This window comes from Pterocles gutturalis, unplaced genomic scaffold (assembly GCF_000699245.1).
Source record: "Pterocles gutturalis isolate BGI_N339 unplaced genomic scaffold, ASM69924v1 scaffold1662, whole genome shotgun sequence".
NCBI lineage: Eukaryota > Metazoa > Chordata > Aves > Pterocliformes > Pteroclidae > Pterocles > Pterocles gutturalis.
In genome coordinates this window covers 4,564-21,372 of record NW_010109849.1, presented here as the reverse complement: position 1 = coordinate 21,372, position 16,809 = coordinate 4,564, and the positions used below count along the sequence as shown (strand labels likewise).

General features: G+C 40.6%; 1 protein-coding gene across 1 annotated transcript in view; it reads left to right on the top strand.

Annotated features, from left to right (window-relative positions):
- The window catches only part of DOCK8 (dedicator of cytokinesis 8), a gene marked incomplete at its 5' end in the record, with an annotated part of 53,890 nt that extends 43,845 nt beyond the window's left edge, over window positions 1-10,045 (top strand). The window contains 9 exons of the mRNA XM_010073091.1: window positions 3,000-3,143; window positions 4,032-4,163; window positions 4,947-5,081; window positions 5,613-5,702; window positions 6,153-6,389; window positions 7,027-7,170; window positions 8,200-8,306; window positions 9,173-9,340; window positions 9,982-10,045. Of these exons, the coding sequence (XP_010071393.1) occupies window positions 3,000-3,143; window positions 4,032-4,163; window positions 4,947-5,081; window positions 5,613-5,702; window positions 6,153-6,389; window positions 7,027-7,170; window positions 8,200-8,306; window positions 9,173-9,340; window positions 9,982-10,045 (1,221 nt within the window). The remainder of the gene's footprint in view (window positions 1-2,999; window positions 3,144-4,031; window positions 4,164-4,946; window positions 5,082-5,612; window positions 5,703-6,152; window positions 6,390-7,026; window positions 7,171-8,199; window positions 8,307-9,172; window positions 9,341-9,981) is intronic.
- Window positions 10,046-16,809: the final 6,764 nt, after the last annotated feature.

Sequence of the window (16,809 nt, the reverse complement as noted above, 5' to 3'; positions counted from 1 at the left end):
CATTTACTGTTTGGGCATTACTGCCTTTATGAGATTCCAATCTCTTTAAAAGTATCAGGTTTCTATAGTCTGGTGTTGATTCAGATTAATTACAATGCCTTTAATTTTTTCTGTAAGATTCTGTATCAGTATTTCCATCACTTTGTCCTGGATGCAGAGTGATAAACCTACCACTATCCGCTCATCTTGTGTACTTTTAAAAAAATGTGGTCCCCAAAGCATATTTCCACCTCTGGAACTTCCCCAGTTTTCTAAAACATATGGCAACTCAGATTCACTGCCTGAATACCCTTTTGCCTAGCTCTTTTAAACTGTTGAGGAGCACATTTTATGGTCTGGATGATTTCAAAATGGCTAGCATTAATAGTTGGTACATCATCATCCCTTGATATAACCATACCACCTTGGGGTTTTTTCCCTTCAGAATAGTAAATAACCATACCACCTGGGGTTTTTTTTCTCTTCAGAATAGTAAATGTGAACATGATTGAACCACCTGGCATTTTGCATTGAGTTTAGTATGTTGGGCATTAGTATTTGCAATTCCACCTTAGCAATCACGTGATAGACTAGTGTTATTCTTAAGTTCCTTTACTCTTAAGATAACTGTATATGTTCTTTTTTCTGGCTAAACTTCTGGCCATGGATTTATACTTCTGCCAATTTACATCCCTTATCAGTTTTATATACTTCCTGACTTCTAACTTCTATTCATTACTTCTGTTTTTGTCTTTTCTTCCTACTTGTTACATACTATCATCATCTAGACATAGGTGAAATCTGCTTTCCCTTCCCAATGTCATCCTGCTCCCAGGCTGCCTTGAATGCTTGTGATCTTGCACTCTTGACCCTAATCCAATTCCTCCTTGCATTGCTACCACATTATGCAGATTGCCATGAATGAGTGTGTTTCCAGTTATTTTAGAGAAGTAAAGTCTATTCTACAAGGCACTAAGCAAGCAAAAACTTAAAAGTTTAAAAGCAACGAATCAATCTCTCTCATCTAAATGCTTGTGTAAATACATGTTTGCCAAAGGAACAGTTGCTCCATATGAGAGAGGTAATGACACACCTTTAATGACCAGAAACCCAATTGCACAACTCTTTATCTGACAGCATAATTTTGAACTTCAGTTTGTTCAATAGCAATAACTAACTATAGTAACACTTCACATTTTTACAAAGCCTTTCACGATAAGAGATTCCATTCTTTGCAAACAGGTTTGTATTTTGTAGCACCTAGGCTTGTGAGGTCCAAAATAATTGCTAATAATATGCAAGGTAACTTGTGTATTGCCTTTATTATATAAGGGATGTGAACAATTATTCAGTATGAAAGATAGATCAAGGCAAAAGGTGGATGAGATGTCCACTTTGCAAAATATCATGCAGGCACCAGGAATACATCATAATGTCTCTCCCCTACTAGAGTGCACGGACTGCAAAACAGAAATACATGCCTGGCATTAGTTGTTACAGGTTTAAAGTCAAAGAAGAGATAACTGGTGTCTGCCACTTTCTTGGTTGCTTTCATAAATAAATCACTCATATGGACTCTTTTCCCTTTGCTACCAAGAAAAAAAAAAAAAGCCACCAGAGGCCACATGCCATTCTGTGGAAACAGTCCCTAATGGCTACTGTTACAGAAAGAGAAAACCAGAAATTGAGCTGCAGCATGGGTTGCAGGAGTTGCCCTAGGTACCTGCCAGGGAGGCTAACTGTGGTTGAAGTTACTATCTTCAATGAGACTGGTAAGTACAAAATGGCATGGGTGTGCTTAAACATGCTGCAGTTTTCCCTCTGGCTGAAAATCAGATGTACTCTTAACTCCTGTGAATGCTGTCCCGAGCTTTGAGCTCACCCTTCCAATGGCACTGACGTGATGAGCAGACTAGGCACTGTGGTGGCATCATGGATGGAGTACATTTCACCCATGGAGAAATAAATACATCCACAAAACCCAAGGGAGAAAGTCCAATGTTGCTAGTGATGTGTGGTGCCAATTCTTTATCTCAAATATGATCAATAGTAACAGCCCTCAGTGTCTCTGCCATTTTATGAAGATGTCTTTAAGGACTTCACTAGCTAGCCAGCTGGCATCTGTCCTGCACTCAGACACATTGTCATTGTCAGTTTCTGCTGAAGTGAGACAGAATTACACTAATTTAACTCCTTTTAATTACTAGCAATTGAAGCTTAGCATTTCTGCTGCTTTTGAAAGTTACATATGCTAGTGCCATACTGTATGCACACATATTTTAGTGTTCATTTACATGTATTTCTATGTAGGGTAAAATTTTTAATGTTGAGTCATTTATAGGGATCCTGGAGAACTGTAAACATGTTATTTCATGGTTGAGAATCTCAAAGAGTGACTGACACTGTGTACTATATCTGGTCTTATTTAAATATGAAATAAGATGAGTAACTTTGACAAGAAACTGAGTAAATTATGCAGGATTAAGGTGTAGTACAGCAGAGGATGAAACAAAAAACAGCATTCAATTTTAGAGCGATATTGTCTATGTCCCACTTCTCTGTTTGCAAAAGTCAAATCAACAACTTGAAAGTTCAGCTTCTTCAAGCAGGTGGCAGGAGGTCTGGGGTGCAGCTTAGAATTTCCCACCCCTAGGCACCAGCAGTGGGAAGGGAACATTGGTTGTGACCCCTATGGCATGGGAGGCTGAGCTCATTGTAGCTACGGGGAAACCGAACCACCAGAGGGAGGCCAGTTTGCAACTTACAGAAGTCTGCCTTTTAAACCTGGAGCAAGAAAGAAAGTTTAGGATTCTTGTAGCAAAACTGCTGATTTGCCATCTGCGGAAATCTATGATGTTACATTTGCTTTGAAATGGAATTTATCTGTATATCCCCTTGCTGCACTTATACGATCTCATTCTTCTTCCCATCCTGTAAACGTGTTGAAACTGTTTCTGCCTCAATCTTTACGATAGATTATTGATCTAGGTTTCTGATTTCTCCACTCTGATGTATTTTAGAACATTTCGTCCAATGTGCTGGAGGAATCTGCTGTTTCAGATGATATTTTGTCTCCAGATGAAGATGGTATGTGTTCTGGGAGGTATTTCTCAGAAAGTGGCCTGGTAGGGCTGCTGGAACAAGCAGCAGAGCTCTTCAGCACGGTGAGTGAGAGTCAGAATCAGTGGGCGATGAAGTTGGGTTATCTGGGCCAAATCCATAGTTTATTTTCCTGCACATGAGGAAGCAAAGTCTTACTGCTAAACTAGGCTTCACATATCTGCCCCACAGCAAGCAACATGAGGCAGACACATGAGGCTGACCCAGCCTTGCTTCACCCAGGTTGGCTAAACGAGGCTTTTCAGTTAGCCTCATACAGCCATATATTCACCTCTTCTGTGCAGTCTGCACAGCCAAAACTGATTGCCTTAGGCATGAACCAAATCTTTTGGTTGGTATTTTCATGGGATTTTCATTTAAGAAGGAGATCTATCTTAAACTATAGATTTTAGAAAGCACGTCAGTTACTTCTGTGCTTTTCCATAGCATACAACCACCAGGCTCATAATCTACACTTACAATGTAAAGAGCCATGATGTTAATACTCACATTGCTGTAGTGCTAACAAGGATATATAGTTTAGCATCTCTGAAGATATCATTTGCATTCCTTTTCTGCAGATGCAGCTCTGGTTGCCCTGAACCATGCATGCTAAACAAATCCATTTCCTTCTGCTTACCTATATTTCTAACTCTTCTAGCCCCTAAGTAGAAACCGTGTACTTTACACAGGAATTTGGGCTTGAGAGCCCAACAGATCAGAGATCCAAATTAGATCCAGTGTGTTGTTTGCGTCTCAGAAATACCCATTTATTATACCCAATGTTACTAGTTTTAGAAAGCTAAAACAAACAACATGGCAGATTAAAAGATGAGTCCCATAAATTCCTTTTTCAGCCAGGGCATTAATGGAGATCTAATTTCTTTTCAGAGTGCATGAGGAATAATTTCTTCTATTTTTTCCTTTTTATTTTTTTTTTTTCTTCTCCCAAGGGGGGATTGTATGAAACTGTGAACGAGGTGTACAAAATTGTCATCCCCATACTGGAAGCACATCGTGACTTCAGGAAGCTTACCTTGACACACAGCAAGCTACAGAAGGCCTTTGACAGCATTATTAATAAGGTACTCGTGAGGCAAGGCACTGATAGCAAGACACATTGCTGGGTTGCACCTTGTTAGTTTAAGACTGGTTATAATAAAAGCGTTCATTTGAAATAGATCCATTTCCTTTTTCTAACAAAAGCTTCCATCTGCTTTGGCCTACCTACAAAGGGTAGTCTACAGTGACAAGAGGCTCTATCCTCTGTAGGAAAAAGCAGAGAAGAATATAAAACTGGTTTACAGTTACAGAAAAATAGCTGAACAGGTCAAACTTAGAATAAGAACATGCGTGATTCCACCTGGCCACATCTATTTAAGAAAAATAACTCTATTGTCAATCAACTAGTGTTTTCAGTTATAAAACAGAAGAAATACAAAAGCCTGGCTAAATTCTGAGCACTTATACTGCTTCTTTCCTTCGTTTTCTCCAGAAAAATCTTATTGCTGAGTCTAGTCAGATTCAAATTCTTATCAATTTTCATTGCAAAAGTTTTGTTTTGTTAAAGTGTATCCAATGGAATTGAAAAATAATAAATTATTTTGTTTTGCAAAAGCCACTTCATTATTAGCCTACATTTTAATTTAGATTTCAGTCAAATATCCCCTTAATTATGCTTTCCTTCATGAATATGTGCTTCTAATCCATCAGCACTGATGATACATAGAACTGGCTCTGAAATAGGGAAAATGTAAGATTAGTGGGTTTTCTTATATATCAATCGGGAAAGAAAGGCATCCAAATACTACAATGTTGACATAAAAAAATAAGTATTTGTGAAGTTCCTCTTTCTTTTTATCAATTAGGGTCATAAGCGAATGTTTGGAACTTACTTCCGTGTTGGTTTCTATGGATCCAAATTTGGGGACTTGGATGAACAGGAATTTGTTTATAAGGAGCCTGCAATTACCAAACTTCCAGAGATTTCTCACAGATTAGAGGTAAAGAAAAAAACCTTGTGTTAATATGATCTCCAGTGTTATGTTATACCTTCTAATGAACCCACACAGTTCTAATAGTATTATTGCTATATAAAAACCAGTAACAAACTGATTTGTACCATAGATTATTTCCTTTGTGTATATCCTTCCCATTGTAGTCCTTTTTACAGGATAATTATGAAAGTGATCCATTCTCTTGAGACCATGTCTCTTATGGGCAGGCCTGTAATGTATTGAAGGATTTTAATTGAGCATGCCAGGTATTTCCTTTGGTGTGTTTTCAGCTTTTTCATGGAACTGTAATGTTCCCTTCTGATCACTTTACCTCAAGTTCTGCTTTTTTGTAAGCAACTCACACTGATCTTTGTTGCAAGATGCCTTACCCTGGCCAGCTGTGGTTCATGAAGCAGTATACTGACTGTACAAAGCCCAGAAATTGTCATGGTTTCTCCTTTCTCCTAGAGGCATACAGATCATTAGCATCCTATTAAGGACTAAAAGCATTCCAGGATAATTCTGTTTCCTTTCCAGGGATTTTATGGACAGTGTTTTGGGGAGGATGCTGTGGAAGTGATTAAGGACTCTGCTCCTGTAGACAAAAGAAAACTGGATCCCAATAAGGTAAGGAAGGTACTACTGAGAGTGTCGAGTGCTTTGTCACAGAAGAGAAAGGAAGAGAGGGGGATCCCCTTGGAACTTTTATGCTCAAACATTAAGGCACAAAAAAAAAAAAAAAAAAAAAAAAAAGGCAATTTGGCTGTATCTCTGTGCCGACAGATGTCCTTAAAGCCTCTGAAAGGCTTAGTTTGTTTGCTTGTCACAGAGTGTGGAAACTAGAAGTTCTGATCTCTGGTCCCTGCTCTGGCTCTGATCACCAGGGTCAAGCTGTACCCTCCCCAGAGGCAGGTTTTGTCAGCTCTGAAGGAGAGAAGGAGCCCTGAAGGATTTGCAGCTCTGTGCTCTTCCAGACCATGCTTGGCCAATGTGAACTGTGGGGTATTTCATATATGCCCTTCCTTTTACACTTCTTGGGTTGTAAAGTACTGTAATGGTTCTTCCCTCTTTTCTCAGGCATACATACAAATCACTTTTGTGGAGCCGTATTTTGATGAGTATGAGATGAAAGACAGGGTAACCTATTTTGAGAAGAACTTCAACCTCTGTCGGTTCATGTACACTACGCCTTTCACCATGGATGGGCGCCCCAGAGGAGAGCTTAGTGAGCAATACAAGAGGAACACCATCCTAACCACAATGCATGCTTTCCCCTACATCAAAACTAGAATCAATGTCATCCAAAAAGAAGAGGTAATTGCATTCTGAGGACAGATCTAATTCCTCAGGGGCTGAAGCAGTCTCTAGGTGGGAAGATTTTAAAATTCTATGCTTGGTAGAAATAAATAAGGCTGAATTTCTCAGATATGATACTCTCATAAACAGGAGTAGCGTAGAGTGGGTAGAAAAATGTCAAATGAGTATTTACTATGGGGAAGAGAAGATAGAGAGTGTATATTCTTCTTTTGACCTCCCAGTTGAAATACTGTATAGGAGGATGTGTGACACTCTGTTTATGGCTGTACTTCTAGCTGATAAAGTACAGTCAAAGAACTAAATTGGGCTCAGAACTGGTTTAGAGGCAGAGAAGCTTTATAAAGGTAGAAGGTGCAAAACCATTTCAGACATGAAGTCAGTTACTTAGAATAATAATGAATTTATGCAAACAGGGAGTCAGATCCACATCCTATTCTTGCAAATTATAAGATGTCAAAGAGCTTTGGATCAGATGCAGCATCTACCAAGATGACATTTAGATTGAACAGTCTTCCTGGGTTTCATAAGTACTGTTTGTGGCACAGGAGAATGATAGTGGTACTGCCAGATTTAGAACAGGCCAACTGCATGCACAATTCAGGTAATGAAACATCTTTTCTTCCATTTCCATTAGTTTATTTTAACCCCAATTGAGGTTGCTATTGAAGATATGCAGAAAAAAACACAGGAACTAACTGCAGCTACCAGCCAAGAGCCACCAGATGCCAAAATGCTCCAGATGGTTTTGCAGGGCTCAGTTGGAGCCACTGTAAATCAGGTAAGGGATCCAAATAAACCAGATGAAGAGGTTCTGCATGCTTTTCTCATTGTGGTTTCTTTTTTGCTCTCATCTCTTGCAGTGGAAGAAGTACATCTAGTCAGACACATTTAGTCACAATGTGCAATTAAACTTCATTCCTTGATATTTAGTCGTTGTGTAGTGTTCATAAGGTATTCTTTTGGTGAAAGTGCTCATGGAAGTGCTGTCTCGGTTGTAGGTGCAGAAACTCACAGAAGCCTTGCAAATACATCAAAGGATTTTCCATTTCTAGCGCACTAGCCAGCCCAACCGTTTTGTTCACTCCAGGTGTATCCTTGGAGAATGGGAATAACAATTCTGCTGTGGGACTACTACCAGAAAATCACAGTTTCACAGAAAATACAAGACCTGAGTGCTCCAAAATAAAGTCAAGATGCAATAATTATGACATAAATACGCTTGCTAACAAAAAAAAAGGCAATTTAGAAAATTCAAATAAAAGAATGAAGACATAACTGAGAGAAAACTTGGCATTATCCACAGTTTCACAGAACTTGGTTTCTTTGCTGAAAGCCTAAATATTAGTTTCTCCAGAGTCTTCAATCAAACAAAGCCTCTAGTCTGAAGCAACACATTGTTGTAAGCTTTGGACCTTGTTATCCTTTTCTGATCTGAGCTTGTTTAATTCCCTTGTGGTCTTGTAGTGCCACACATAGGAGCTGTGTTTCTCTCATGTAACCAGGTTTAGCAGCAGAGCTATCCCAACTCTTCTCTGCTGAGCAGAATTTTTCTGTTCCCTTTTTTGTGAGGTTGAAGGAGAAATAAAAACAGGAGAGGATAAGATGTGATGGCCAAAAACTCTGCTTGCCAAGGGAAAAATCAGTGAAAACAGGAGCAAAAAAAAAAAAATAAAAAAATCCTGTTAACGGTGATTAGGCATAGTTTTCTTTTCTTTCATAATTCCGCTCATGAAATAATAACTTACCAAACATGTGGTCTATTTTCAGTCTAAGCATTTTTGACATTTTTCTGTGTTACTACTATAAGGGACCCCTAGAGGTAGCACAAGTGTTCCTGGCTGAAATTCCAGCAGACCCCAGACTTTATCGACACCACAACAAGCTGAGGTTGTGCTTCAAAGAGTTTATAATGAGGTAAGTAAAACAAAATTGAAATGCTGAACTGCATCAATAAAACAAATAATTGCAATAATGCAACAATATTATGACTGTGTAATTAATTATGCAAGTTATCATCATGAATCCTGGCATCTCACGCTTTAGACACTTGGTACGCACTTGTCTCTGCTTCATGGTCAATGATTTGGTAGGCTTTACATCCCAAATAGGAGCAAATTTTAACACTTACAAACTAATTATGTATAAATTAAGGTCTTCTATTTGTTTTATCTTTTGACATTTTCCAGAAATCAAGCATTTCAGACTGTTGCCTTTATTTTATTTTTAATAAAATTACTTTTTTATGTAGAAAGCTGATCATAAGAAAACATTTGACCCTATCTGTCAGGCAGACACATTGGTAGTGGTAGACCCCTATGGCCTTTGCTTTAGATATGCTTGTAAATCTTAACAAGCTTACTCACGTAGCAAGATACTAGTCTCCTTAGTCCAAACAAAGCATAATTGCTGAAGGATAAATTTGAGTTAAATAAAAATGAACCTTATGGAGAAGATGCAGCCTCTACTCTCTGCTATTGGCACTGCATCTGTTTACAGTAAGTAGGTAGGTAGCTCAGTATTCTGCAGTCATTACATTTGTTTTTTATTAGCTCCCTCATGCATTTCTAATGTCTTAAAAATATCACCTCAATTTGTGTACTTGGAAAAAACAGAAATTTATTATTAGTTCATTATCATTTTGGACTTGACAAGTTATCAGAGGAATGCCTAGCCCAAAGGAGCTGGATCGTTGGCATTCAGATTACCTAAAACAAAGTTAATGAGTTTAACAGAAGTAGGTGGTACACGTCATATGTCTTTTTTTCTTTCCTTTTGCCTAGGTGTGGTGAAGCAGTGGAGAAAAACAAGCGCCTTATTACTGCTGACCAGCGGGAATATCAGCTAGAGCTCAAAAAGAACTACCACAAACTGAAGGAGAACCTTAGGCCTATGATTGAGAGGAAGATCCCAGAGCTGTACAAGCCTGTAGTGAAAGTCCATAGCACAAGGTACAATTAGGGCAGGGTTATCTGTTGTAGCTATACAAAAATATGACTTTTTTGCAAGGAAGAAAGGCAGTTTTACCAGCAGTTAAAACCAGGCCATAATATACACTGCCAACTTCATACTCGATTAAAGAAGTCTGCTTACTTCCCCTGGAGATGAACGTAGTATTAACTGTTCTTCTCAAGGTGCTCATTCCTCAGGTAGGGGATCTATGTCATTTTACTACATTGTTAGAGAAGACTTCCTCCTCACTCTAACGAAAATATATTGGAAACATCTTGCCATTTCTTCCACATTTGAAGCCAGGAAGGAGATAGAACAGGGATGTGAACACATGGCACCATGTGGTGTTAGCCAGCATGAAGTAAGAGTGATGCTTTCACTTCCAGATAACATAATCCTGTTTAGTCCCATGACTGAGGCAGAAGAGTCTTAATATATGTTCTTTACTTATGAATATATGCTTCTTCACAAAGCCACTGTGTCCAGTGTGGGGTGGGAGTGAAAGAAGGAATATGCCTCTGACCTGCCAACACACAACATGGTTCAGCTGATGGTTTGTCAGCTGCTCCTTTTCACCAGGCAGGTATTTCTTGATTATTTTTCACTTGCCAACTTTATTTATGGATCCATTTCATTGCAGGGAATCTTTTTGTAACCACAGTTTTAGGAAATATGATGCCCAGGCTTCTTCACAAAGCACCTAAGGACTAGCTGTTTTGGCCAAGGAAGAGCTTCTTGCTGCAAGCCAGAAGTGATGGGGTATTCAGCATCTATGAAATCAGAAGTCTCTCACAAGACAGCATCTGCACTTTCTGGACAGCATACAGAAAAGCGTTTACACAAGATCACTAAATGAAAACCAGGGGATAACTCCTGATCAACCACATCTCATGAGGGTGTGGAAAGGGAGGGAGTGCTTTTTTATATGCTTTTTTGCATATATTTTAAAATAATCACATACTGTGGAGGGGTGGACCATTGGACTGCTTAGTGGCATGAGGTCAGTTACCACTAGCTAGCAGACGCAGAATTCTGTGTGGTTCGGTTGAGGTGTTATGCGAATCCAAATAGCATGTCATAAGGAATGCTGACAAATTATGTCTAATTATGGTCCTCTCCCAAGACAGCATTTATCCATGTACTTTTGGCAATGGAGCACATTCTGGAAGTTAATCACATGCTTAAATGCTGTCTTAATGAAGAGGGACATGGTCCCCTGCTCAGTGTTTGCTGAGTTGGAGCTGTAGGAAAGAATAATTTCCTCAGTCAGTTTCTGTCACCAGTTTCTATCACGGTCCTTAACTGCAGGGAGATTTCTGCACAAGTTTTCACAACCAAAGCTTGGAAAGCAAGAAGTAGCAATAAATAATTCTTAGAGATCTTCTGATTTTTTTTTCTAAGTATAGGGACTACTACTTGACATGCAGCTGGATTTCTTAATAATCAGTGTCATGCTTAGCAGAGCTAACAAGTAATAGTTTAAAAAGAAGATGCTAAGCTATGAGTGATTCTTGTACTATACAATGCTCTTAGGTAGATAACCTTATGCAAAATTAACTACAGAAGCACACAGTAAGGATTTCCTACAAAGTACTTCACTCAGGCTTTACTGCAGCTTAAGAGAACTTAGCACATAATTTATAATACCTAATGCTTAGTATTTTCTGAACCCTGAGCAAACATTTTTAGTAAATAATCTTTACAGCACTTCTCTGAAGTAAGGAAATATTATTACAATTTTGCAGATGAGGATGTTGAGAGAGAGAGACAGGTTAGGACTTTGGAACTCATTTAGTGAGGCAATGGCAGAGCCACAATTTGTACTGTGACCATACTTATCATGTAATGTTTGTATTTTGAAACAAAGATCCATGATCGTGTCCCTCACTATCACTTCCTTCCCGCCACCTTTTCAGGGTTTTGGAAATTATAGTTTAATGCTGATTAAAGTAACAAATCCCATTTGCCCAAACACAGAATTCAATGTTAAAATTAAATGAAACAGTGCTTCATTTGTGCTTCATTATAGAAAATTACAGTGCCCTTCCTCAGAGCTCATGCTATGTATTTCTAAGTGATAGCCTCTTTGCTCCAAAAGTATAAGGGAGATTGAGGGTACTGCTTTTAGTAGAAACACTTTGACTTTTTATGGTCATCTGCAGCTTTGCCATTTGATAATAGGAGTTTTCCCAGCACTTTCTTCAGATCTGAGTGAGTTAGATTTTGAATGTGCTATGTAGCAGATTTGCAACGATGACCAAACAAAACGAGATGTGAAAATAGGTGAAATAAACCCTGTAGTTACACAGTACTTGGAGTGTAAGAAAGCATTTCCCTCCTCAGTCATAGTATTTTAAATGCAATAGTCAGGAATAAGGACTCTGTGATTTTGAAGCTAATACATCCAAAGTACATAAGCAAATGGTATAAAAAGCTCAAAGCAAAAGATGCCTGCATGGAGTGCCTTCTCTGTATTCAAGTTGCTTTGAGACAGTTCTAAGTTGAAAAGATTATTAATTTCCCAAAGCTTTGAAGCTATGCGATAGATCTCTGCCTATCAGAACCTAGCCCCTTATCTATTGTTTTCAGCAGCCTGAGGAAGATCAGAATACTGTCTTCTGTCAACCCCATAATCCACCCTCATTGTTTACAAGGTGCTTATCCTTTACAGCCTAAATAACAGAAACCTCAGGTAAACAAAAAATCCCTACAGGTGTACAAGATACTAGGTAAAAGTAATAAAGTGTTTCATGTTGTATGGTCCTTGAACTGAAACAATACTCTGGATATGATTACTGAAGGACTCTTCACTCACATTTTACAAGCTGAGCACCCCTCAACCAGTTGGACAGTCTTGCCCTCAGTTTGTAGCTCATGTTGTCCCTTCTACAAATGAAACATGGTTTGTACATTTCTTTCAAGAGTTGAACTATGTGAAATGTAAATTTTCTACCTTATGATAACTCATTTTGCAATAAAGTGACAGTTCCACAGGATGTTCAGAAGTGTCTTTGTGTTGCACCTTATACCTCAATAGAATCAGTCTGGAAAGAAGATTTCAGTAGGAACAACCTTTCCTTGGGCAAGCATCATTCAGCAGAAAATACAAAGATTTGGGCCGGCAAAGTTTCAGTCTGTCTTTAAAATAAATTATGTATGTTGCAAAGGTAACAGGCAACAAGGTGCTTCCTAACTACTTTTTTCATTCAATGTCCATGAAAAATGGCATGGGAAGCTCAGTGACAGCAGTGCCCTCCTTTCTTTCTCTGGTGTGTAGTTGTAGAGCAGAAACGTGCCTGATTCTTGAACAACACACCATCTGGGTGATTCAAGACTAGGGAGAGTTGTCTGTGTCCACACTAGTTAGGTCTAGAGATAAACTACTGAGGCTGTCACAGGGGAAGCAGCAAGTGAGGCACAGAACTATACCCATCCTCATCCAGCGGTTCCCCCAGGTGTCTCGGCTGGGAGTTTGCTGTAGCTCACCTACTCCTTGCCTTTACCATCAACGAACACTGGCTTTAAGGAACATGGTGCTGGCTTTGGGGCTGGAAACCTTCAGCTCAATGTGAGCGTCTCTGTTCATCTCCCCAGCCGTGTCCCACCCAGCTGCCCTGCGCACTGGCAGGCTGTGACCAGCAGCACCCAGTCTGTGCCCAGCACAGCACAGCAGACCCAAATCAGGTGTGAGCACACACTAGTATGTCTGACAGCTTGCAGGCAACATGTGTAAGGAGCCCATGCTGGCTGTGAGAAGACCAACAGTAATGCCCAGAAGTACAAACTAACCTGTCAGCACATTTCAAACACATTTGAATGGTCAAGGTGAGTGCTTTTGGTTAGCACTACTGCTCCTATATGGGCAGCCTTAGCGCTGGATTTCCTGGTTTGCAGAACAGCAGCTGTAAAGGGAGCGCACCTTTCATGCTGCATGAAAAAAATCACACGTTCAAGGCTTCAGCGGGTGATGGACTGAACAGACATGAACGTGAGTAGCTGTAGCCACACTTGTGCTGGGCAAAGGGAAATGCAGTGTTGTCATGTACAACTGGCAGGTCTGAGTTACACGGCCTCTCTCGGGAAGCTGATTCCTTCCTTGTTCGGTTTCCCACTGATGTGAAGCCTTGGAAAAATGAGAGCAAACATTTTAATTCTTCTTTTTTTTTTTTTTCCTTTTTGTCTGAATTATTGTCTCAACTATTTCAGAAAGGGGAATTAAAGCTTAGCACACAGCCTGACATACAGCCAGCTAGGACTCTTTAAGGTGTTATAATCTCTCAAAGCAAAGTCTGTTATGAAAATGAAGCACATGATTACAGTGTTTAACTGTGTTTTACTGCACTACAGTGCTGCTGCTTTCTGTAAGACAGGAACATGTACAAAGGCTGCAGCTGAGTGAAAGAAATCTACCCATGAAGAAATAAATAAGCAATCAGAGAGCAAAAGATTTTAAAAAGTGCCAAAAGTGACCACTGGTTCCATGGCCTATGCACAAAAGGGATGCCGTGGACAGAAATTATTCAGCTTGGAAATACAGTCATAGACAGGTGTAGCTTGAGGAAATAGAGGGAAAAGGTAGAATGTCCTGTTATTTCTGCTAGTTTTGGTTCACTGCTAATCTTCTGCACTACTAACCAACGGAGGATGCACCCAAATGCACCCACCAGTGGCTTCACAGTTACTGGGATCCTGCTCAGAGGCCAGTCACTGTCACCAGGGCACCCACCCTGCGTCACCAGCTGCCTCTGCCCAACTCAGAGTGTTTCAGTGACAGAGGCAATCTTCCTAGAAAGGCCAGCTAAGCCTCCCTTCACTGCTGATCATTCCTGCAGCCTGGTAAGGAAAAGCATTTAACACAGAGCATTCATGGTTGCAAAACTGGAGCTTGTTTAATCCTCTGTTTAACTTCAGCCGTTGCTTTCAAACAGTTCCCATCGCTGCTCTCTGGGACGCAGCCGTAGCTCACCCTCTGCCCAACATCCTTGTACCCAGCCACAGTGAACCCACGTGTGGGTGGGTCGAGCGGGACAGCGCAGCGCTGCAGGGAGCAGCCACGGAGGTGTCAGCGTGGGTCAGGGCTCTGCAGGCACTGCTGAAGAGCACTGTGGGGATGGCACTGACGAGCTGGGAAGGGCCAGCAGGTGCCACTGAGGGGCTGCTCAATGCCACTGCTGGAAGGAGGGCAGAAAACTGCCCAAACCCAAGAAACGCTTTGGGGATTAACGCATTTTTTTGAATCCTCATCAGCACTCTGCATCAGTAAAATACCGGAGTGTACTCACTGCATCTGGAGAGGAGAATTGCACACCATGCACTCCATGGGGACTCTTCATATGTTCCAGGATGGTCTGAAACAGTGAGAGTGTACCCCCATCTATACAACAACAGCCAGATCCCATATGAAGCCTCTGGCTGGTTAAAAAAAAAAAAAAAAGCAGCTATAGGTCAACTTAGTTTATGGAGAATCCTCACTTAGTGTCTGTACCAGGTTGTATTGTCAGGAAGCATGTTTGAAGGCTGAAGACTTCCACTGGTAGTCATGAGTTTGTTGAAACATAAATCTAGTATTAGACCTGGCATGCCATTCCATTCAGCTCGTCCAGTTTTCTACCCGTGCAGCAGCCGGTATCATATGCCTCAGGATGAAGAATCTCTGTGTGTTATGAGAGAGTATCTACACTGACCTCCAACATTATAAATCACAGATTAATCAGCAAGGAATGCATTTCAAGAACAGCTAAAACTTTCCCCAGTCTCTGACAAAGCAGCTTCACACTGATGTCTGTGAAGCGGGAATGAAGAACCTGTTCTCTTCTTCAGTTTGATCGCTGGTCAAGGTGAGACCTTTAGTGTTTAGAGTTGTCACTAAAAAACCATCAGATGGACCCTTATTTGTGAAGTCAGTCAGCAGGTGAGAAAAACAGGAGAAGATAGCTTGGACCACCCTTCTCAACAAAATGTCCAAGTATATCAAGTTTTTTGCTTGCACTTTTACAGTCAAGGCCCTCCATATCCTAACAGCATTTTTTTTAAAAGGTACCATGCCTCTAAGTTAAAACCCCCTTGTGAATTTGAAACCAGGATGAAGGCTGAGAAACCCCATTTTAAGAGGACAATTGACGAATCGTCCTGGGTTAAGCTGAGACAGAGTTAACTTTCTTCATAATAGCTAGCAAGAGGCTGTGTTTTGGATTTGTGCTCAGAAGAAAGCTGATAAAAAGTGATGTTTGCGTGGTTGCCAAGGTCTTTCAGCTTCTCTGGCGCACAGCCCCAGTTACTAGCCCAGTTGATCTTAGATTTGGGATTGAGACCCAGAGTGCCCAATGATCTATTCCATAACATACACACCATGGCCAGTATATAGGTGAGGACCCTCCAGAAGATCGGCCCTTTTGGTTCCAGATCTCTTTGGCTCCGGGTCATCTCGCTCCAGGTGGTCACTCTCCTAAGGCCTTCCCCCCTCCATCGCCCGTCCCCCCGCCATCAGCTCTCGGTCTAACACTCTGTTATCTCTGTTCCGTGAGTGCAGTTTTGGGACTCTCCCTGTTTTGGGATCGTTAGCCAGGAACAGGCTGAGCCTTGGTCATCGGGTGGGGGGGCAGTATCACTGTGTATCACTCATTTGTATATTTGTATATAGTATTATTTTCAATATTATTGTAGTTCAGTTATTAAATTGTTCTTATCTCAACCCACGAGTCCTTTTTTCCCTTTACCCCTTTAATTCTCTCCCCTATCCTCGGGTGGGGGGGGGAAATTGGGTGAGTAGGCGTGTGGTTTGGCCCCCAGCCAAGGGCAAACCCATCACACTAATGAATTTGATGAAAGCAAATCATCATCACAGAAATCAAATAATCATTTATACAAAGTAAATAAATCTATCTGTGCATAAGAGCAGACTTTGCTAGCCCAATTCTGGCACAGAGCACATTTTAATTTGAGAATCTGCAGTGTACAAAGACAAAAAGAAAACTCCAAATGTCTCGTATGTAAAATGTAGGGGTCCTTCAAAGTGTCCCTCAGATCCTCTCTGTCGCCTGCTGTGGAGCCAAAATCTGTGATGAGGAAGGAACTCCTCCTACGAGCCACACACCAGTGAAATGAATACTGTGGTCATTAATTTCCTGGTTTTGCCATTCCCTGGGGGGAACATGCAGAAATTTAGGATCACACTAACTTTGGGAGTCCATTTAACAAATTCATTGCTACAGCAAGAAATTGCCAGACCTTTTCCTTTTCTGCTTTCTTCCTATAGTTGTTGCTTTTGTCTTTTATTGTGGGTCTCAAGTTTGCTGTTGGGGTGCTGTGGAACGTTTTCTGCCTGCCCTGGCATATGAGACAGGTATTCTGTGAGCTCATCCAAGCCAACTCTCCCTCTCACAAGCTGGCATGCAGACCTGCTCACCTCCCCCAGCAAAGGTGTCCCAATAGAACTTTGCTGCTGATTTTAGGTTTTAGCATGATTACC